The 24,765-nt window shown below is 39.6% G+C and overlaps 1 protein-coding gene across 6 annotated transcripts in view; it reads right to left on the minus strand.

The window, feature by feature from the left end:
- Positions 1-24,765, minus strand: part of LOC104063581 (contactin-4) — a 334,408-nt gene that overhangs the window by 156,523 nt on the left and 153,120 nt on the right. For all 6 annotated transcript variants that reach the window (XM_054076800.1, XM_054076804.1, XM_054076799.1 and 3 more), the window contains one exon: positions 5,842-5,981. In XM_054076800.1, the coding sequence (XP_053932775.1) occupies positions 5,842-5,896 (55 nt within the window). In that variant the 5' untranslated portion in view covers positions 5,897-5,981. The remainder of the gene's footprint in view (positions 1-5,841; positions 5,982-24,765) is intronic.

Here is a 24,765-nt window from a genome sequence, read left to right on the forward strand (position 1 = left end):
AAAATACAGGACCTTAAAGAGAACAAAAAAAATCTTGATTCAGAAAAAAAAACGCACCCAAAGTATTAAGGACAAGACAGATCTTATCCGCAAAGCCCTCTGCAGTGAGCTTCAGTGACAGCTTACCGAGCGCCGTGAAGCCAAGGGCTGGGTCGTGTTTGAGAAGCGATTATATTAATAGGAGTCATTCGCTGCTTTATCTGTTCCAAGTGCTATGCAAACATTAATTAGGCAGTTGGGTACAGAAATGCAAAGTGCTGCAGAACTGACCAAAACATAAATTAATTAACTATGGGACTGCAACAGATTAATCATTTTCCAGCTATCCACTAACATCAAAGAACCAGTCATGGGGACTACACAGCAACAGAAAAAGCACTGAACAAATTGAATTGCTCCATCGTTTATAGAAGACCATCTTTTAATATGTACAACAGTACTTCTTCGTTTAGTTATTTATATTCAGGCACGAAATTAGCAGAATTTCTTTTGTACATAAATTACATCTGCTTGGATAGAAGTATGAATTCAAACAGACAAGTGAATATTCAATCTTTGTATGAATTCTGAGTTTTAACTTTTCACAGACCTGATGCTTGATTTCATTGGAATGCATTGATATAAATTATGGTGATTTTTTACTAAAAATGGAAACCACTTGAATATATATTATTTTTTCCCCCCAGGAATTACATAGCCATGCTTCTAAATGTTCTGTTTTGAACCACTGCTGAGGTATTAGCTGTGTTATATCAGCATGTAAAAGATGGAGAAAGAATGCCTGGACGGGCATTTATAAGAATATTTTCCTGTTAAAAAACAGTTGGGTTTTTTTTTTTTAAAGAAGCAATCCAAAAATAACACACATTGAAACTTCTGCCTACTGTGCATATTCTAGATCAGCAAACGCTTATTTTCAGCAGATAAAATGTGAAACAATGCTTTTGTTCCACCCTAATAAATGGATTCCACCTTAATGATGGAATTTGATATCGAAAAATATGCTACTATCCCTGGATTTGCAAAATTAAGTGCAGGTGTTGCTGGGATATCATGACACCAGTAACCAGCCGCCCTGTATGGACAGCCAACAAACGGCTCGTCAATAAATACCACTCTAACTCATGTTCTGAAGGCTGACACTGTGTATAGATGTTATACATGTAGTCTCCTCCATATAATCCATTGTTCCTCTTCAGATGTGAGAGGCAATACAGCTAATATCTAATTCTGGATACCTGGACAACTGTAAAACTCAAGCTTTTCACATAACAGAGCGTAAAGGTGTACAGAAATTGCAAGGTCACCTACACAAACCACTCTGAGGAGGCAATACAGGTATTTCTAAGTTTCAGGATCACCTTCCATGTTCCACTAAAAAACTGCCCAATCTTCATGCAGCCCATTTAATCTATTGCAAAAGAAAGACTTACACAGCTAGGAGGTTTCATGAAGAAGCCAAGAGAGGAGAGAGAAAGAACAGCGATTCCTTATTCATTCAAATCAGCGTGAAACAAATACTAGATTCTGTGTTTTGGCTTGTGGTTTCTGGAGCTACTTCAGCCATCCCTTCCTAAGCGCTGAACAGATACAGCTGCAATAGCACTTTCCCTTTGACAAAACAAACTTGTTGAAACAGAAGCGTTATTATATACCTACAAGACAAATTCATTTACTGAAGCTATTGTGCTTACTCGGTGCTTGCTAAGACAAACGAGGGCCAGTCTTGCTGGCTGGTGTGTTAGTTGGGAACAGAAAGCTTTCTTTTTAAACAAGAAGTAAAAGACCCAAAAGCAAAGCCTCCAAGAAAAAGCCAAGATGGAGATGGGGGTAGGAGAGCAAGCCAGACTCCAACCACATGCACGATACAGCAGAGCATAAACACTTCCCAGAAGCTACTAGGTTCCTTTTTTTTGTTTTCTGTTAAAAGACGAGTGGATCTTCATGGGTTAAATTACATTATAAAATATGCATATGCACACTCACACAGCTAATGTGTCTATGCAATTGCAGCTCATTAACATGCAAATATGACTTCAACAGTGAAACTCACTGCTACAGGAAGTTAATGAGGCAAAGAATTGCATAAGAGTCACGAAAATACAGAAAATTTCCTTTCATAGTTGATCAGCACATTACAGGCATACGAACTATGTCCCATCTTCATTAACAAAAGTCAGTTTGGCTCACCCTGTGCAATGTCTTTTGTTTCCCCATTGCTGTTCCAGGCTGTACATAAAAGCATTTCAGGGCATACAGCAGCTATGTGGGGCTACCCAACAGGGAGCATTTGTTAACAAAGTGACGACTTGAAGAGCGGTGTGTTATTTTTCACAGCCTATTCTGCCTCTCATCTTACTCTCCAAAATTTAAAATTATCACCACCACAACTGCTATTTAAGGAATCCAACAGCCCTAAAGAATCAGTTATTTGCCACCAAAGGCATAATTTGCAGTTACTGCTTCCTAGAGCTGACACCTGAAGAAAAGACACCTGACAGGATAATCAGAAACTCTGAACTGATACACATCAACTATCAAGTCCAAAGAAAGCATCATTAGTTTTGACCAGTATGACCTCAGAAAAAACAGCGAGAAAAATAAGCCGAAAAATAAGGTCTCAGGTTTGGTGAAGGATGGGAAGGGGGTAGTAAGCTCGGAAAGACCTTTAGCAGTGCTGCTGCCTTTTCAAGGGAGGTTGGATTCCTAGATTTGCACCTCTATGTTGCTGGTTTAAGTACACCCTGGGATTGATCTAGCTTTCTGTTTGAGTGTATTATCCTACTGTGAAGAACTGTAATATCTGAACACCCAGTACATAAAATCAATAGCAATATCCCATGTGGACTGTGAACAGTTCTGGCACGTCTTTCTTCTCCCGGCACGTTGGCAGCAGCAGATAACTGGTACACTTAATGACACGTTTCGATACCTGAAGTGTTTCGGGTTTGACAGCTGTTTAATGGCATGAATGATATGAGTTTAGAAGTCTTCATGCAATTTCTAGTGACCAGGTGTTCATTTAGGAAACACATACACAGGAAAGCCCAAGTAGCTGCTGGGACTGGCAGGAGCTGAGCCCACCGGCTGTCTCTGAAGGGGCACCAGAACTGCCGCTGCACAGGGACAGTGGAGCTTCTCGCCTCTGCAGGCTCTTTGGACAGCACAAGAGACAAAAAGCTTATCTTCTACCAGTGATGCTGCTCTCTGCAGCAGACACAAAGACAAGAGTGACGCTTGGGCCATGCATCTGACACCGATTAGAACTAAATACAAGTATTAAATTTTCAGGTTTGAACTTATTTTGACAGGTAAATCAAACACAGATCTCTGGTCATTTGGGGGTCCATAAGGCACTACGAAGGGTTGTTATATAACTTTTCTGCATCCTATTTAACCTTTTCTTCTCTTTGTATAACTTGTTTATTTGAAAATAAAATATTACTTCCAATTTTTCTTTAACTTAGACTTTAAGAAAAGAGCAATGACTATCTATTGTAGATGGAAAGACTCCATCTGTTCCTGCGTAGCCTTGAAGCAGAGCCACCATGCAGGGCAGCAGGAGAAGTTGTGCCCCGGGAGAAGAGGACTGCCTCAGGCTCTGCCACACCTTCCTGCTGCCAGGCAGAACATGGCTTGGGAAGTTACCAGTCTCCTTTGAGCTTCTTTCTTAGGATCAGCACCCAAGCTTCTCTCCAAGAGCAGCATAATTACTAGCAGGGGCAAACAAGCCTCCTGAAACTAGGCCATAAAAAAAAGAGTACAACATAAAAATACAAAATCTAAGATGGGTTTAAGGTTTGTCTATGAACTTTTATTTTACAACTTCATGCCTTCTGCGGGAAGCTGCTAAACAGCTACTACTAAAATTTATGGTCACTTCCTTTCCCTTTGTGGAGTGCATTGATGCAGAACAAGATGATGTAAGGTGTGCAGTACAGTTTCCTCCTTAACTTGGAATATTTAACAGCTAGATCTGAATGTGTTCACATAGTCCATAACCCCACAGCTCTATGTAAAACACTTGCACAGACCTGGGAAGCATCCCAAGTACATTAACAAACAGCACTGTGCCCAAGCAAGTCAGCCCTGCGCCATGGTAATGCCATAGCTCACGCAGCAAAGTCTCTCCCACGCTTACAGCCAGCTCGTACAACATTGCAGAAAGAATTTCGAGCAGAAAGCTCCAAATGTAAATTTCATTGAAAGAAGTTGGCCCAAACTACTACATGACTATGTTCTTCAGCAAAATTAAGCAATTTCCTCACTTATCGCCTAATGTAAAACTCACACAAAGCTTTTGGCACTCCTCTCCTTATAATTCTATTAAATTTCCCTCAGTAGGACAGAGAAACTGATGTTATGCCTCGAAGATTTTCAGTGCACTGCAAAGATGAGGAAAAATGCTGTTGTAGAATCATGGTGGGAAAGCCAGTGCTTATGAGATATATTTTTCTAGAACAGTTGTAAAAGATAAGAACACCCCCCGAACACATTTTCCTGAAACTTTATTTTGCTGATCGTAGACATTTTGCAATAGATATTTAAAGTATAGAAATCACAGTAAAAAAAAAAAATATTTTGCATGCTTTTCTTTTTCCACTATCTTATTTGCTTAAACTAAAGGCTCATACTTCATATGTTCCTGCAGCCTAATTTCTCTAGGGTTGCAATTCCTGAAACGTGTGACACTGCATTGCAGAATCTTCCTGCATCCAATTTTCTGCCAGATCAGAAACTGCCATAATACATTTAGAAAGACTTGGAACCAAATTTCAGAAGTAGATACCCATAAGTACCAGAATAAAAGTGGCTTTGTGTTTAGTAAAGCTCAGCAGAAGAAAGTAAACGTTATTACAAGTAGTTTGCTTTTACCTAAAATGCTTGAAAAGTCCACTGACAATGCATACATATAAAAGGGAAGAAAGTATAAGTTACTAAATAAAGCAGTAAAACATTCTGAGTGCCAAGCAGCAAATAAATTAGAGTAATTCAGATGAAAATGAAGGTGATGTAAACATGTAAACCTTAACTGAAACATACACCATACACACCATCTCTCTCCCTGAACAAAACGTTCACACGGTTCAAGAATAATCATGCCAATTCAAGAAGGAAATAACCAATGATAGCTGAAAAGCCAAGAAAGACACCTCTGACACCTCTGGTGTGATTGCAGCACTCACCACAGAGGCACCGGTGGGGAGACATGAACCTGAGTAGTAGCCTACAGGCAATTCTTTGCACATGAAAAGGTCAGAAAGGCTTTGTGACAAACTTTGCTGACCCTCTGCAAAACTGAAACGTCTTCAAGAACTGTCTCAGTTCCAGGAAAAAGGCACATCCCTTGGAAATTTCGGTTTGCTGGGAACGCTCAAAACATTGCAGCTCTCAGGGAAGAAAAAGTTAAAGAAGCAGTTGCAGAAGATGGTTGTATTCCTGAAATATGTTATTCTAATTATTTGTTAAATGGAGCGATGTCTTAGCTGTAACATTAACACCGTTTTAATGGGATTTAAAACTATATTCCACGTAAGTTTAATTGAGCATTGAAATGCTTAGCACAGAACGTGGGAAAATAACTTTCATCAACAGCAACTTTGAACTGGGTACAGCAAACCTTTGAAACATTGTGCTTTTGCTGTGGAGATACAGATCAACAGTAAAAGGAGCTTGTTAAGAGCATCAGCTTCGGCTGTTCAGCAACTTTCCGTAATGCCAGTAGTGAAGCAGGGACTTATTTTACCATTTTATCACTGGCATATAAAATGCAGCACACTTTTGCATTTATATGAAATACAGTGGCATACTTAAACCAAAAGTTTTAAAATGACACTTTACCTGCAAGGCACACCATGAATGATTGCAGCACAAGCAGTTCCCATAGCAACCTCATCTTCAGCTTCCTGTGTCAGAGGAGACAAGTCCAGTAACTACAGAAGAGAATGGAGGCTCCTTGGAAATTTTAGGTAACCTTTAATCTGTAAAAGAGAAAAGACAGATTACGAGGAGACTTGGTTTTGCTGCTCCTTCGATTTATTGACAGGTTTTCTTTTTCTTTCCAGAAGAGTTGCACCTGAAGACCAACAAAGAAACTTTTAAAAAACATTTCGTCTCAAATCATTATGAGGACTGAATTGTGACTAAGTGAGCTGGGTACCAGATGAAGATTACAAACTGTAACTCCGTACTACATCTCCACTTGGGCGTGGCGAGATCTCTTCTGTCTCTCAATTTTGTAACGCCAGCAGATTCACTCACTGCCTCTCTCTGGGGTACCCTGAAGTCTAATTAGTTAACTCTGCAGATCACAGTTAAGAGGAAATTTATGACTCTCACTTTTCCCCAGAAACCTCATCCAGCACTTGAAGGACACAGTCTCTGTAAGACAACGTTTTCTAGGAAATGTTCCCATCCTGCTCAGGAAAAGCGATTGCTTTTCCCATTTCACCCCTATCTTATTGCCACAAATTCTTAAAAAAAAACCCAAACCAACTCCCTAAAATATCTCCCTAAACTATCTCCCATTCTTATTGCCACAAATTCTTAAGAAAAAAAAAAAAAAAACAAACAACTCCCTAAAATATCTCCAGGTGAAACACGATTTTTTTTTCCTTGCACTCTATTCCAAATTGTAGATAGTTAAAATTCGTAAGCAGGCAATTGGAAGACTTCCTCAGTTCATCCCTGTAAAGTATCCACCCCAGTGCAAGCCAAGGTAAAAAAATGTCTCCCTTTTATGAAAATAACCTTTTCCAGAGCAGGCATTTAAATATTAAAAATAAATAAAGTCAGACACACTTTCCCATAATTTATTCATATCAGTTAAAGTTGGAAGTTAAGGGGCTTTGTGCTTACAAGACAAACTGCATGACTAATAGCATGCAAAGGGGTATCATGAGAGGTCTCTGCTTGCTTCTGTGAGTTAAAATTGATAAGATTCTTCTAATAAAGTCAGGTTCAATGCACTGAGAAGAGTAAGAATCTTGATCTTCTGATCTGAAGATGCAACTTTGAAGGGGCTAGAGATTAATAGAATATATTAATCTATTCTCACACAGACTGATTAGGCTAGCTGAGGGTTAGCAGGAAGGACTAATCAATGAAAACTAGTAACAACTGAGGTGAATGATTAAAGTATTAATTATTAATTTTTGAAGGAAAATGTCATCACAGACCTTTATCTTCATTGTCATAGTCAAGCAGTTATTCTCAGTTTATAGTGAGCTCCAGAAATGTATTTGTTTACTCTGTGCATGCTTTTTATCTTCATACATGAACAAATATTATTTTTCTTCTAAGCAGTAAATTCTCTTGATTGTAACTACACCTACACCAGGAGATTTCTACCAAAGGCAAGTTGCTCTTGGTTTTACACTAGTTTTAAGACTGAAGATAAATCTCATATTCACCAGCAGCTGCTGAAATTCTTGTGTGTTATCATTTTCTCACGTATTATTCCCATCAATAAGCCCATCGTGTCACTTATAAGGCTTCTCTTCATTACGCTGCAATGCAATGCTTTATGATTGTTTTCCTCACTCTCTGCAATAAGCTATGAGGGACCGAAACAGAACAATCACTTACTGCCTTTGATACCTAATTAAAAACATAAGAGGTACAGCACTTATCAACTTAACCTACTGCCAGGAACCCATCTAACGCACCCGCAGACTTGCCTGTGACATGCCAGCATGCCGAAGGGCCGACCAAAATCACTCCTGCTATGTGGATTAATTACAGCACTCAGCTTTTCAGCTATCTGTAAGCAGCACTGGTGGCAACAAAGTATTAAATCTACCTTTTGGTTAAAAAAAACCCTAATAATAGGAAACCTCAGCTCTAACCAAAGTCAAGCTAAAAGCCTCTATTCCATGGCTTTGAGGATGGCACTTCCAGAGACTTGAGGGAGATGAGGGACAATTCTCCACAGAGAACCATGGAGACTGTTGTCTTGTTTGCAGATCCTGAGGCTGTTCGCATTACATCCCTGATACTCTCTTTGAACAGAGAACTGTTTTTGGCATTTTCTTCCCTAGTTTTCCACAGATGTAAGAAAATTCTTAGATAGTTTTTAATTTATTAACTTTCCCCACTGAAACTTCTCCCCTTACCGGGGCTTCTCCTGACTCACTAACCCCTTTGAGAAAAACTCTGGCTACTCTGTGGTTTTTGCAAACTTGTATATTTTTTTCTACTTAGGAAACCATGCTTCTCTAAGCTTTTTAAGCACTAGCACAAAACATTCCAAAAACTACTAATGTAAATTAGTTTTTAGCTTATAAAGGCACTAAAAACAGCCGGCTTGCTCTTTCCTCTCAAGATGTTTTGACACAATCACTGGGTCGTCTTTTCAGCCAAAAATAAAAGCTATGCTAAAAATAGACATTTTTAGTACTCAGCACATTTAGTAATTAAGTCCAGCGAAAAAGCTGAAAGTCTTCCCTATTATTTAGTTATTCAAAACATACCCCAGAGAACCCACAGATATCAGAGGGTCATATGTGTACTTCAAAGAAAAAATTTCATCTGTCTGAATGTAAACAGTCACTTCTGGTATTAATGAACTGCCTATAGATGACTGGGTTGGTATCACCATTGATGTTAATGGAAACCCCATACACTTACAGCCGAAGTATATACCCTGTAATAATTACCTCAGAATATATTCCTAGAAATAGTACCACATTCCATCGTCACTTCCAGAATTGCTATCACTGGACAAATATTAAAGCTTCAGAAGGACCATTTTTGTGCTGCTCTGTAACAGCCTTCCCAGGAGCAGCACTGAAAATAAGCATCCGGGGGGTTAGCTGCCAGCTGAGCCCCAGTCCTGCACAACCAGATCCCAACTCATGCCCTCGCTTTTACTCATACAGCCCCTAATACCGGCTACTACCTTACAAAAATTTTCCAGAAGAGAAACAATACCTCCCTTAGCATAAGAAGTAGCGAAAAGTAAATTAAATGATCACCATTAAAAATATTTTCCTAAGGTTAAAATATGGTGACAATTCAAGATATGGCTGCATTTTCATTTCTTATGATAGTTTCCCATTTCACATGTGAATGAGTCCAATCTGCACAATATTTTCCTGTAAACCTATCTGCTATTCATATCAGCAGCCCCATTGTTCAGAGCTGTGTAAAAACTGTTGAAACACATAGACTTTTTATGGCAACAACTTCGGGAAAGGCAACATTTGTGCACGAGCAAAAGATATATTATTGAAAAGATCCTTCCCATTTCTAAATGTTTTCTGACTATAAAATCCCAGGGGGGGTTGCACTGCTTCTGAAAGAGAACATAAGAGGACTGAAAACTTGCAGAGCTTAATATTTTATTTCCAGAAGGAAGCGTATGTAGTTTCAGCACTGTACAAGTTATTTTTTCAAGATGAAAATGAGATAGCTGTGCTTCAGTTGGAAAGTGCATCCCTTTAGAAAACCTAATGCCAACACACATGTGCAGATGTCTTTTTAACTTTACTTTCCGCAATGCATCCATGGCAAATTCTTTTGAAAGGCACCTTTGTCTGTAATCGGATTCTGACAAAGAAAGTTGACTCCAAGAGCTCTGACTGGAATTGAGTACAAGAAAAAAGATACATGCAATAGAAGTACTTGTGATGAATTTTTCTGAATTAGTAGGCATGGCTCTCTCAGTAATTCCATTTTGATGTTTAGTGATTAACACTTCTGAAAAAAAAAGCCCCAACAAAATAGTAATGAAAAACATAAGGTTAAGGTATATGGATGCATTCAGAAAGTGAGTACTTTTGTAGATAGAACTTGCACAATACGAACCTACAATTTTGTGAATATTCTGAAGAAAAATCTGCACAACATGCCTAAGGCCCCCAAATATTGCAGCAGTGGCAGCAAGAAGCAAGCCTTAGCAATCATCTCACGTTTTTCTACTACACATTGGTGTGCTGCACAGTGCCAGTTCTGCTAAACTCCGAAATAAATCACTGCTAATGAAGCATGCTGCACATACTGACAGCAACAGGCATCTTTTAATCACCTCAACAAAGGAAGCGCTAAGGGTAAGCGCAAAACACTGAGCTCTAACATGCGAGTTGTTAGATTTAAGGTGGTGCCTACCCTTTGACTGTCATAGACGTGACCCGAGGGCAAGAGTAAGTATCTAACATGAATTCACAACTTTACTTGAACAGCAACATTAATTCATGGCGCCATAACCTCCTAAGACTTACAAAGCTGTTTAAAGAGAAGTATGGTATCATAAAAATAATCTTCAGGCTTGGATGCAGAAGAAAGAACTGAGCTATGGGTTCTGGTGACATAGAACTTAAGACACACAAACATTTTGTGCTCTCAGAAGCTGTTTGGCCTTAAGTGAAAGGGCATATGGCAATTGTATGTAGGAACACCTATGCTAGACGCATATTGCAGTTCAAGTCTAGAAAGACAGTCCCAGCAAAACCTGAGCACAATGATTCAGCATGAAGTCCAATTCATAAAGGTAGAAAATAAGCCACAAAGTTTTCCAAGATTCAAAAGAAACCCTTTTCCATAAGATGAAGATACCTTCTCCTAATATGCATATACAAAAAAATATGTAGCCATCAGAGATGTGTTTGCCAAGTGCTTCCCAAGTCTTAGGAACGTAACTAAAAAGTCATCTCCAAAGCTACACCAAAACATCATTTCCATCTCTCCAAACTCACTAACATTTTCCAAAAGCTTACAGACTTCACAGACCCAAAAGCACAGGAGTAAGTCCCACCCCAGTTTCTTACAAGACACTATAATGTGTTCATTTACACTTTGAACTTAAGGAGCAGAATTAACAGAGAAATACTGTTAATGGTTAGTCGCAAGTAAAATAACTTTAGAAGATTTTAAACTTTTTTTTTAGCCTCTGATTTTTGACCCCTCCACACTGCATTCAATGGACAACGCAGCCATGACTTTCAAAGGAACGATGATGAAAAGGACTGGTGATTAGGTCCCTTTAGAGTCCCCAAGTACTCTAAAGAAGAAGCATCCTCTCTAGAAAGAAATGTTCATGAAACCCAGTGTTCCCTGGTAGTACAACTTACCTCATGCTCTTTAGGGCATGATTGCCACACTTCACTCAAATACTTTTAAGGAGGTAGGAATAAGAAAATTTTAACTTTGGGGAAGGAATTAACATCAAAATTCATCTGTTCTTCTCACTACCTGGCAGGCAGAATTATCTGTTCATTTTTAAAAACAGATACACAAACAAGCTGCCTGCATGCAGTCTGTTTGCGATTTGAACTCTCCCTCACAAACCCCCCTGCAGCACATGTGTTTTATCTATTTTATCTATTATCACTTCGGAAATTTTCAATTTAGACTTTACTAGAGGCCTATTCTGTAACTTTACTGAAGGATGGATATAACTGACTGAAAAGCGATTGTTAGAGAGTAATCATCCAAAGTTCACTTCCAAAATGAATCTGTCTTTGCTCTCATGTTTTCCAGTATTTTTATTAATAGCAATAGTGGAAGAGAAGGTGCCCTTATTCAGTCCTGCTAGAGACACTCAGAGGCTGCAGATACCTCTGAGGATGGGAAAGCAATTCTAAATCACCTTTACAAATTGGACTTAAAACCAGACTAGAACAGAAGGATGGATTTGTGTAAGAGACAAGTGCTGCATACTGCAGTACATAGGATGCTGCATTAAGTAGCACAAACATATGCCAGGGAGCAAATATGCTATGGGTGAAAGTGCTGCTCCACTCCACAAGTGGATGAATGTGTCAGCAATACCCTGTGACTGTGCAAGCAACAAAACCGCTGCCTGGGATGTATAAACCAGGTTTGCAGATCTTTTTAATCTGAAAATTCCCGCTAGGTAAGCAACCTGCCACTCTCCCCAGTGCCGGGGGCCTCAGATGCAGTACTACATGTATGCTGCATGTCAAGGAAGAGTTGCCCCAAAACAGAAGCATCCAAAGGAGAACACTCTTAGAGCTCTATAAAACATCCTTTACATAAAAACCAAATGGAGTTCTTAACATAAAGAATAATGAAGAGAAAAATGCAAATGGTATTAAAACATGTAAAGAACTGTTGGAAACAGAAGGAACTCATTTGTTCCCATGTTCAAAATGCATGCAACAAGAATCAATATGCAAAAGAGATTAAAGTTCAGCCTTCAGGAAAATATTGTAACGTTAAGTCGAGCTCAAGCACAGGTATAAGCTGCAGAATAAGCTGCAGAATATCCATTGCCTATGTTCCTTAGCAATTTGCAAGGTACTTTTGAGTCCACAATAACCTAGATATTGAGAACAAAGACAGTATGTATTTTGCTTCCAGGAACACCAATATTTGGAAAGGGGTGGAGAGAATTCCATACATTGGGATTCTCCAGTCCTGTTACCACTGGTTGCAAGGCAAGGTTTTTGCCAATACGATTCTAAAATTGGAATAATAGTATACTTGAGCCTCCAGCAATTAACGAAAGTCACTCAGACTGAGGCACAGAATAATAGCATGGAGACATCTTCTGTAAACGACAGTTAAAGAAACTGTCCAACTTAAGGTACGGGGTCACGGAGAAAAAGCCATAAGGTCTCTTTCGTGCAACAGGAAAATAAAGTTCTCCCTAAATTAAAGCAAACTACTTATTGGTGAAAGGAGTTAAACAGTGTTATTCTAGAGAAGCAGCATGGGGAATGAATTCATAACAAGGTGTGTTCTCGATCTCATCATCCCCCATCCTGTACTGAAACCGTGGATTGCCCCGACCCAGGTGTAGGACCTTGCACTTGGCCTTGCTGAACCTCATGAGGTTCACACAGAGAGATGATGCTGGATGCTAGAGAACATCACTGTAATACAATCCTCCAAGAAGCATCCTGGATGTGGGCAGCTCCCATCTCCTGCTGGTCCCTGCTCCTAAACGCTAGCTGTGGCCCAGATTCAGCAAAGGATAATATTTCTAACCCTGATACAGCCTCTTAATACTCTGCTAAATTTGGGCCTAGGTGTTCGGAGAGACACAGGCTCTCTTTAACAGATGCAATCAATGACCCGCAAAATTAAACATCCAAAAATAGAAGATGCCTAAAAGATGCTTCCCCAACAGTGCAAATCTTCACAGCAACACTTTTTTTGATGTACACATTACTGAATATTTTCAGGACTCAAAAGACACATTTTTGTCTGCTGTGGTAGCTGTTATGAGTCCCAAGATAAATATTGGACTTGCTTTTTGCGTAAGGGAAAAGAAAAGGGAATTTGAAAACATGGCCTGGGGAGACGAAGGGTAGCGGGAGTGTGCTGATGGCATCTCTCACCAAGCTCTCCTCAATCTCGCAGCATGTCTGTCAGATCTTGATCTAGCTCAAGCTTCTTCACTGAAATTATCCCTTCTGGAGCTGCACTTATACACAATTCACACATTATGAAATATATACAGGCATATTGTGCCTGATAAAACAAATGACACGTACACAGCATGTTTCCAAGACATGCTTATGATAAACAGGAATGAAACACTTCAAAAAATTAATTATCCAAAAAAAAAGACTGGAAAAAAAAACAACAATGCCAGCTTTTACAGTTTCTTCCTTTGGGCATTCATTCAAATTCACTACACAGAGATTTCATATCACTGTATGAAGGAAGTTATAGCACCTCAACAGATGCAACTTTGAACTCACTCCAGTCACTTGTGTTTGTCAGGCTGTTGAGCCTTTGGTGTGCACTGTGCCTGAGCTACCTCCTCCCCATCACACACTTGTCACAGCTCAGTCGTCCCCCAAGGAAGATGCTGAGGTACACATGCACATGGGAAAAAGGATTAAATATAATTCTAACAATATTAGCAAAGACTGCTGAAGAAATAACTCAGTAAGCACCCACTGTTGTGAATTATGACCACTAGCATTTAAATATAGTTTCTTCCACTTAAGATTTTCTGCTATAAGTACTCTGTAACTTACGCTCACACTATATATCCCTGAGAAACTGTCTGGTGCAGACAGCTCTGTTAGTAATGGGGCAGGCAGGAAGAGTCTTTGTTGGCGAAGTAATAAAAGATGTACAGAAATCACTATCGCCGACACCATCCCTTTCTGACTCGTTAGATTAGAAGCAGTATACTTACTTTATTTTTATGCAGAACCTAATGCCACAGTCTGATTAGAGACTCTGAGAATAGTCAGGTAATAACAGGCACGCACTCTACATTTTACTGTGCTGCAGCATTCCCTGCACACCTTTATCACTACCAAAACCAACTTTGTGGAAGCAGCAATCCATCTCAAACAATGGATATTCCCAGTCGCACAACATGTCTCTTCACCTTCTGAAACAGTGAATCAGAGCACGATTTTCCACTGAAGAAAAAAAATGACAGTAATTAAAGCTTTCTAATTACTAGCCACTAACTACCACACATAACCCTATTACAACCTTTACTCTGTCTCTTGCCCCCAGGAAACTGTTAATGCCTTGTAAAACCTGAATGATGTGTAGCAATAAATCATCTCTAGGTAAGGAAATCTGGGTGACTAAAGATAATTCTAAATTAAGGCTATTAGTGTTAATTAAGGGTCACCCTGTATTGTTCTACCTTTTCTGTGAGAGAGATATATATCCAGAAACATTCACCCAAGGCAGTACCTATCAGATTACATCCAGATTTTCTCAAGACAGAAGTAGGTGGGGGGAGAAGCACTTTGCTCAAACCAGAAGTAACATCATAATAAAACGCTGTAAGCAGTGAAACTTCACAGTCTGACATTTTCTACAAATTAGAATTTACTCTCTTTTAGACAGCCTTTTACTGAAGACTGTCTAGAACAGTTACCTTAAAAGTCATCAATTTAAAAACAATCCCCAACTTCACGCAGAGTAAAATTTTCAATGCAGTATTTTGCAAGATTAAAATGAATGGCTATCCCATATATCCAAGCAATAAATGATAAACTCTGCATAAAATACCAGCTTTGGGGGTAGCAAAACTAACTTAAAAGGATATTTGAGTTGGCATTCAGTTGGCCCAGCTCTTCTCTGCTAGCTGTATCACTGATCCACCATCAACGGAAACGGTCTGTGAAGCCCATTACATGCTCAATTTTCACTTTTTTTTTTTTTTTTCTGATAGCACAGACTGTCAGGGAGAGACCGGAATGCAGAGCAGAGCATGCGACAAGCCTGGCTGCCAGGCAGCACCCTGCAGCCACCTCTGAAGCAAATTCAGACCATCCTGGTCTCCAAGTAGCCTCTTTCCAGAGAATACAGATGAATCGCAGACTCCAGGGTGCAAAACCAAACTGCCAGCCCAAGTGGCGTATTAACATCCATCTGACATGTGATCATAAATTTCCAAAAGAAATGGGTTAATTTATTGCTGCCTCTGTTCAATAGAATGTTGCACCACAGAAACAAGGCTCAAGGGACTCTGCCTGACAATGAAGTTGCTTTTACCCCTAGGACACTGCTTCAAGATGATGAATCAAGACAGTTCCACTCTCTGAACAAAGACAGATAAGTAACATTCAAAGTTATCATTCACTTCTGAATAGATCCATTCTCAAAATACACATTATCAGTGAGCATTATCTGGTCCAGGAGACAAAAAACAGGATGTGAAAATATTGAAGGCATTTCTGTAATACCTCTAAAATTAGCATCTTAGTGATATTTAACTTTTCACTTCTGGATCTTACAAAATAAACCATTTTATTTCAAAGACAAAAGGAGTCTCTCCACAGGAGTTCCACAGGGGGAATCAAGCCTATTGGACACATGCACATTATGAAGAGCACTTTGCCCAGTGTGCTACCTTCCTTCAGTGCTACAAATTGGATGTTTCTTAAGAGTATAAAATAGAATTCAGAAGACGAAGAACGGGTTTATTAACTTTGAAAAGTTGAAAAGAAACCAGTTTCCTGCTCAGTGTTTTCCTGGGAATGCATGCTGTCAAAACAACAATTCCCTCATCACCCACTATTGGCAGGTTTCAAACTCAGATAATTGAGATGCTTGGACCTAGAAATGTTTTTAACTGTTTAGTTAAATTACAAAAATCATCTAGGGAAGAGAAAAAACAAAACCTCAACCCACTGACCATTTTGAGATACATGACACATGATTTAGTATTTTGTTTTCTTTTCAAATTCCATTTTAAAAAGTTGCCTGGAATCGAGTGTTTGAAAGGAGCTGCTGACTTCTCCAAGCATGAAGTTAGGAGCTTAGCACTTTGTGTTGGGATGCCATTAAAGCTTTACTCAGTCAAAAAGAAATATTCCTTGATTTTTCCAACTAACGACATCCAGTGAGCCATATATATTTTCTCTTACTGAGAAAAATAAGCCTCGTACAGCAGCTGGAAGCTGTATAAAATATAAAAAATAGATTTTAACCTCAGTCTGGGGAAACTTACATAAAGTTCTAAGAAATCCACTAACCTTATTTTGTCATAAATGTACCTCATTTTTCACACTTCTTTAAAAAATAATTTAAAAGATAGATATATTTTTAATGGGCCCATCTAGTACCTGGCTATATTTAGCATTATCTGTATAATTATTTTATTCAAGGAGCGATGCAATACAATACAGATCAACCATGTGCAAAACATACTTTTTTTTCTAACCTACTGGCAGTAAGTAGGTTCATATAATGAACCTCAAGCCCTAGATCTGGGTCTCAGAGGATGCAATGCCCAGGGAGTAGCTGGTTATTGTTGAATTCAGAGAAGACTTTTAGCCACTCAAAGCTTTTCAGTATTTTCTTCTAGCAAATTTTAAGGTAAGGAAGACCAGAACTATGGACGGAAGGAAAAAACCCCAAAACAATATATATACACTGTTTATACAATTTACATAAAACTAATATATTACATAGCTTACAGGCTATCTTGTAGCTTGGATCGGTTTCACAGTGGTGCAAAGCTGGAGGTGGGGTTGCTCTGCACCACATTTCGAGTTGGATGGGAGATCATGAAAATCTTTAACGCTGCACTAAGTTACAGGAGAAACTTTCGGTGTGTACTAGCAGCACTCTTAATTACATTGCTTTTAAAGTGAATTTCTGTATGCATATTTAAAACACAATGTGGCTGCTCTACCCTTGCCTCTGGCTGTCAATTTATTTGTAAGAGACAAAAAACACCTTGGGGCGGTTTAAACACTGTACTACAAATGAGCCTTGACAAGAGTTTGATGCAAGGTGTCAGAAAGCATTCCCTGCTCTGCAGGTTGTCTTCCGAGTGAACTGTTTCCTTGAGAGGAAAAGCCCAGGACACATGGCCTCCTTAACACACGTGCCTTCACAGTCCCTTCTGCAGTTTGCCTACATCCTACGTACACCGTCCCAACAGTAAATTCCAGTAAGTTTAAGTGGTTTTGAAGGCAGTAGCAGGACCCTTGCCTTCAGCCTTGTGTTTCAGCCGCTCTCGGCGGCTCTCCCACCTGCAGCCTCCTGCTTTTGGTGCTCCACTTCTCACCACATTTATGTCTGTCTGTGGCACAATTTACAGTGCGAAGCCAAATGGCTCAGCTGTTTGTGTGAAACTAAGAAACCCACAAAACAGGACAACACAGTGAAACACAAGAATTTATAGACTTCCAACCCGCTTTTCCTCCTGTTCTCACTGGACTATTTCCAGCAGTGAGGCCAGAATCACGCATGGGATATCAAGTGAATGCTTCTTGCACATCCTCTGGGATTTTTCTTACTGCAGAAATGGTGATGTCAGTTTCCTTTGCAAATCCAAACCGAAGATAGACTCATAGAATAGTTTGGGTTGGAAGGGACCTTAAATATCATCTAGTTCCAACCCCCCTGCCATGGGCAGGGACATCCCACTAAAAGATACATAAGTCAAAATCCTGCTTTTGATATTTCACTATCAAATCGCCTGCCCTCTGCACCTAGAAGTGTTAGTTTCACTAAAAAAAAAAAAAAAAAGCTTATCCCCAAAGACATTAAAAGGGAAGCAGATAAATAGAGGTCTTGCCTTGAACGCGGACATATGCAACAGGACAACTCAGCCTTGAAATCAGTTGACTGGAATGGCTCAGATCTTCAGTCTGGACTGGACTGAAGGCAAAAGTTTTCCTCCCCACTGAGAGAGTTGATTCTCCCAAACCAAACAACCAAGCAGTCAAAAGTAAACAAATGCTGGAGAGGTCTATTTGCCATGGTGATACTGCTAACTGACAGCAGCTCTGATGGAGAAACAAACTCTGTAAGGCTTGGTAAATAAAGAGAAATTAGCACTGCTGCTCAGGCAATGATGTCATTTGGAGTTATTATTTCGAGTTGGAATTCTGAGAATAAATAGGTTATAACAGAAAACTTAGTGGTGTCTTTGTACATAAGAACTTCATCAGAGATTTTGAAACCTAAAAATTTTTTGCAGATGACTACAGCTGAATACAAGTGCCATGGACACAGCAGCAGGCGCTTGCCTAATGTGGCCAGAGGTTACGGCCACTGAGCCCCACCTGCCCAGCCCTTCCCTAGAATGCAAAGCAAAGGGCTGGGGACACCCCAAGCTGGAAGAGTCATGACCACGTATGGCTTTGCACCTGCCCAGCCCTTCCCTAGAATGCAAAGCAAAGGGCTGGGGACACCCCAAGCTGGAAGAGTCATGACCACGTATGGCTTTGCACGTAGGAGCTCCTTGAAAACACAAGGTGTGTCCTCCTGGGACAATAAATTTCTACAAAAGACGATTTAAAAACTGATTGAAATCTAAGTGACATTCAATGAAATAAGGGGAGGGTAAGAGTTCCTGGCTATTTCAGGTGAGATGACCCATCTCAGCGACTCAAAGTGTAGCTGGCAGACCAACAATGTGCAGCATGCACAGAAAAATAAAGTGATCCCTGTGACACATCCATGTAACCACTGCAATTATTTGGTACACTCCATAATGCAATCTTTTTGCTCCAATTTAATTACTAAACATAAAAGGAAATAAATTTCAGAACGAAAACAAAGAAACTGCATTGCATATAATTTATGGCAGCTATTCTTCAGCTGAATGCCATAAAAACCTGCATGTTTACAGTACCCTATTAAAGGGCTGAGAACATGCTTGCATTTACCTACACTGACTATGCAGATTATGCAATATTACAGCCTTTTTCTGCCTCTGCCATTTTTTCATAGTAGTAATATAGTTGTTTAAAGATATCCCTGCACCAAGTATTGGCTTCTATTAGGAAAGAGGAAAAAAAAAAGAAATACTGTCTGTGTACTCCTTCATTGCCAGAGGCTGTCAAGCTGGTAAGCACCGAGCAGCTGGCAGAGGTACACAAAGGAATGGGACACTGCACACAGGTTTGGTTTGTTGTGGGTTCGGTTTTTTTTTTTTTTTTTTTCCAATCTGGAATATCAATTATTGAAGGAAGCAACTCCGCAGGCAGACAGAACAAGAACCATCTCTGCAGTGGATAAGTATGTCAATTGATCTGAGCCGCATGGCATTTCAGGAATGGCTGGATGGTACCATGAGGATTTATTGAGATATCACATTAAGCCCTCTATTTTCTTGTCATAGGAAACAGATGAAAGGAAATAAGGTTTGCAAACTTGACTGTAGCACTGATTTACGTATAACAGCTTCAAAATGCTTGTACAGAAATGCGTGTTCCTGTTATCCCCGGCTTAGGGCTCTGCCTATCCTCCACTCCTGTGAGCAGAAGACGTGGGACTGGTGGCTGTAAGGAGCAGAGCATGCGCCCGCTACCTCTTAGAAGCTGCTCCCCCTTCCAAAGTCAAAGCAGTGGCCCAGGAGCTGCTGCCTGAAGCTCCACTGCTCATCACTCAGGGTGAGAGCACAGCAGCACAGGAGGAAAGGAAAGGAGCCAGGAGGGAGATGAAGCCAGGTCTCAATGCACAGGCAATATGTATGGCTTTTCAAGCCTTTTGCAAAGCCCTTCTCCTAACAGTAAATTCTTCTGCCACCTTGCGTAGATGGAGTCAGCATGAATAAACAGGATGATGAGATCACAATGAGTTTCTTCTTCAAAGAAGTAGCAGAAGTTCACCTCTTGCCAACTACCTATTGAACTACACAAGACACGCATGCTTGTACTGTAACAAAACATTTCTTTTTAGTGCCTATTACACTCCTAAGTATCTCCTAGAATGCTAATCATCAACTTTTCAATCTTCATCTGAATCTTATCTTTATGTGCCAACTTATTTCCAGTCATAGTCAATATTTTCCACTTTCCATTTTGCATAGGTGGAGCTGTCAACTGAAATTTAATACTTGCAATATTTGGCAAAACTTCTTAGAGATATTCTTAGGGTGTTTCTAGGACAACTTTTTTTAAAAAAAACAAGTAAAATCTTTAATTAAATATAGAGTCCAAAAAACATGAAACAAGGAGCATAGAATTAGAAAACTAAGACTAAGAAAGGGATGAAAAGCATGCCTGAGAAAAATATCACCCACTTCAGCTTCATTGGTTTGAAGTTAGGAATCTGATCAGGCTGAAATTGTCATCTTTGTCATTTACCATAAACGTTCCACAGGAAGACACAGATCCCTAACAGTTCTGCTGCTATTCGAGGCTTTTCCCAGTTAGCCATTTCTAGGTCATTATCATAAAGACAGGCCTGAAAACAAAATAAAGTCAGGTTATTTAAGAGCAGGTGGATGCTTTTTGGTGATGGAGAGAAGTCCTAACTCAGGGCGTTAGCTGTGTCCTTGACAAGCTGGCATTAGACCCCTGACAGTGCCACACAGCCCCCTCCCTCAGAGGTCGGATGCTCCTTTGGACCAGGAAAGGAGAAGCCATCCACTATGGTGGGGTGTTACAGCAGGAGTGACAGAGGACTTGGGAAGGAAACTCTCCCAAGAACAATACTGCTGGCAGGCAGAAACAAGGACATGAGGCAGGCACGTAGTCTGGTAGGAGAAAAATCTGGGAGCAGAAGAAAAAGCAGGCGCCAAAATCAAAATACACAGCCAGAAGGGGGAAAAAAAAAAAAGTGTGTGAGCAGGCACTGACATTATGGCACAAGAAACACCATCACCACTACAGCTGGTAGGAGACTCTTAAAAAGAAGCAGAACCAGACCTGAGGGGCGGTTTGAGACTCCATCTGTGAACAAGGAGGACAGACAGATTATATTAGGGTTCTCCCTTGCCATATAATTAAAGAGATCTTTCAAATAGCTAGATAAGAATTTACTGCATGTAGTAAAACTTAAATTCTACAATTGAAGTTACAACAGTAGTATGTTAATTTATCTCCTGTTAAGACAGTTAAAACAATGAATAATAGCTATAACCAGTGAGCAGAAATAGCCTATTTTATGGCCTGACTGACAGATCATTCATGCTAATAGAAGTCTATTAGTTCCAATGGGCTTTGTGTAAGACCATAGTGGAAATACTAGAAACTGTGCACTGGATGGAAGAAATATTGTAATGTGATAAATACCTGCATCATAGAATTTATCAGTTAAATTAGTTCTATAAATAGGATACCCACTGCAAAAGTGCTATACACATTATAAATCTTAGCCAACATTTATCAAGGATCCATCCCTTATTTCATTTTATTCTAATTAAATCAGCAGCCAAAGGCACAACCATTACATTCCCCAGTATTTTACAACTACCACATTATCAAGGGGAACTCCATGAAATACTCAAAGTGAGCTAGAAGTTATAGATAAAACAGGAGAAAGATAAATATTTCAATCAAAGTGATGCTTGTAAGAGAACTTGCTCAGTGGCATTACATGAGTCAGAGCCTGGGCAGCAGGAGATAAGCAGAGATATGTCTCGGACTCTTCTTGGAGGAAGATTCTATAAGCAATGCATGTATACTGATTTCAGCCTTTGCAGTGGAAGGAGGAGTGCAAGGAAGCTCTGGATTCCCTGAAAACCTGAGACAGAAGGCAAAGCGGCACAGTGGATAGTTAGAAACACAGCAGGAAAAATCCTATTTCTTCCTTTTTCTCTTTTCTTTTTTTTTTAAATTACTAGGCATGAGAAAGCAAGCCGCAGCGAAGGCACAGCAGGAACCACTATTGAGTGCTAATGACAAGACTGAATTGTTTTGAGTTTGGAGATACAAACCCGTTTAATTTCAGTCTACCGAGTTACTAGTTTTAAATGTCTCAGTTTATCTGTTTGTTCCTTCTGTCTGCTAACTCTAATGTGTGGGCTTACAGCTAGCAATGCCGACCTTGCAGTCACTGCAGGAATATTTAAATGCACTGGATGACTGCAAAACCAGTAGCTGCTGTGCTCTTATAAAAATAAATAAAAGGTCCAGAGCCATCCCCTAAGCTCATCTTTAAGCACCATTAACATGTACTTACTAATAACCCTAGCAAGCCAAATTATCTGACAAAGTACACTGTCCTTCCAGGGACAAATCGTGTTCAAGCTGGGACAAGTGGGTGTGAGCCACGCGAGCTATTGCAACACTTATCTCTCTGGTGTTTTTCTCTGGCCTACATTTCTATGAAATGAACTTAAATATTATAAACTATAATATAAGAATTTCACCCTTGACTGGGAATTGAAATTATCATATTGATTAGCTTTGCCACATACAAAGTAGAAAATACAAAATGGACAGGGTTTTAAGACTAAAAGTTGTCACCTTGTAGATGCAGAACAGCAACACAGGGTAGAGGTAATTGACTGGCAAACAACTTTTTTCTCAAACCAAGAAATATACACACCCCTGAAAAATCACGTCCTCAAATTATTTCACTGTATTATCTTGAGTATTGACCCATTTCCTGCCTGAAACATCTCCTCAGACCTCATAGACAGAATGTCAATTCTGCCGATTTCATTTTCTAAAGCGGGAGCACATCTGTTAGTGACAGACTTTATTAGAAAGGTATCTCCTGGCGACCCGGGGAGCATGAGGTGCACACACAGGCACAGAAAATGAGGGATTATTCAAAATGGTGAAGTTTTTTTTCTGGATTTAAAAAATCCCAACAGAATACACTGCACAACACAACTGAAAACTGGAGTCTGAACAGCTCAGTCAGGATTTTTCTTTATGCACGCAGAATTATACTCAGCACTCAACCTACATGCAGTCATTTAGAGAGTGGTTAGGAAAGTGTTTAGCTCAACTAACAGAGCCTCCTCAAACTCTGTATGCTCCACAAGCTTTTTGACAAATTCTGTTTTATCAACCTCTCAAGTACTGCTGGAGAAGTTTTGCAGAACAATCATGTCCCTGGAGCACAGGAGCAAAGCCCCTCCATCCAAAGAGTAAAGCGAGTCCCACTGTCAAGGGGTTGTCCCCAAGATGTACTGCCAGTGTTTTCACCAGCATTAGCACAAAGCCTCAGCTGACATATGCTAAACAATTTGGAAGCAAAGGATAATTCAAAGTAACTCAAGATAAAGCGACTTATCTGCATGAATTTGAGGCTGTCCTGTCTCCAGCTCTGACACCATCTCATCTGGCACTCCTTCACTCAGCTCCAGGTTCTCCACAGCACATCAAAGCATTTCAGATAGCCAGGCCAAGCAATCATCATCTGTTTTTAAGAATCACCCTTCTTTAAACTCTAACTCAGAAAACACCTTTGTTTAGAGAATTCCAAGAACCCACTTAATCCTCTCCCTTTTTCTGGTACACGCTGACATTCTGGTAGAGCTCCTGAGCAACTGCACATCAATGCCTTGCAATCAAATGCTTCTCAAATTCAACCACCAACTATTTTAGTTACTTAACTAAACCATACAAAACTTTAGAGAAAGAAAAGAGCCAATATATATTGTTTACATGATATTGAACCACTGTAATACATGCAGCACATTAAATCTGACATCTTGCAAAATGGAAAAGCTATACTCAGGTGTGCATAACTCATCAAATTGATGAAAAACTTAATTCATTAAATTTATATATTTGGTCACGATGGAATGTAAGAAATTATACTTCAAATCAGACATGATTTCAAGACCAAATACCTTTTCTAAGTCTCCAATTAAGACAGTTGGTTTATTAGCTTTTCTTCCTGTTGATTCATTTTTAAGAAATATGATAGGTATATTTGGAGGAAAAGTATATTTTTGTTTCTAACATAATAGAAAAAGATGATGTTTCCAACAGTTCACAGGCTTAGGACATGGAAGGCAGCAGTATAAGCTATAGATTAGTGAGTAGAGTGCAGGTGAGGTGGTCAAACTTACACATTAAAAGACAAGTTATCAGAGAACTTCCACAGCTCTGCAGCAAATCCCTCACAATTATATTTACTTTTCCAGTATGTTTCACTACAGCCTATTACCTCCTGAGAAACAAAAAACTCCTTGACTTATTTTTTGTTTCCAGGCTCCTCTTAGTTCTTGTTCACCAAAGCCCATCTATAGCAGGAAAACTTCTTGCAAGCCATTTGGATTTGAAATTCAGCATAACACTTTACACTTATTCCTAGGCAGAATGGATTTTTCATGCATCTCCAAGATCGGTCGTAGCCAATAAAAACCACTAGTTAAGACGGGATAAATTTAGCCCATAGTCATTTGGAGAATTTACATGATATACTTTAAGATGTTAATTTTCAGAGAGTAGACAAATAGCAGCACATTGAAAGCCTATCACAATGCTCATCTATAACCACCAACCTCAATCTGAGGACAGACCATTATCATTTGGTACACACAGTTATGAAAGACAATATTTTGGTTGAAGTGCCAGAGGAAAAGCAGATGGAAAGTCTTCATAGATGTTTTCTGAAGTGCTAGTTGCTGCTCAGATAATGTTAGACATCATTTTATAATGAGTAAGACTG

This window comes from Cuculus canorus, chromosome 11 (assembly GCF_017976375.1).
Source record: "Cuculus canorus isolate bCucCan1 chromosome 11, bCucCan1.pri, whole genome shotgun sequence".
Lineage (NCBI taxonomy): Eukaryota > Metazoa > Chordata > Aves > Cuculiformes > Cuculidae > Cuculus > Cuculus canorus.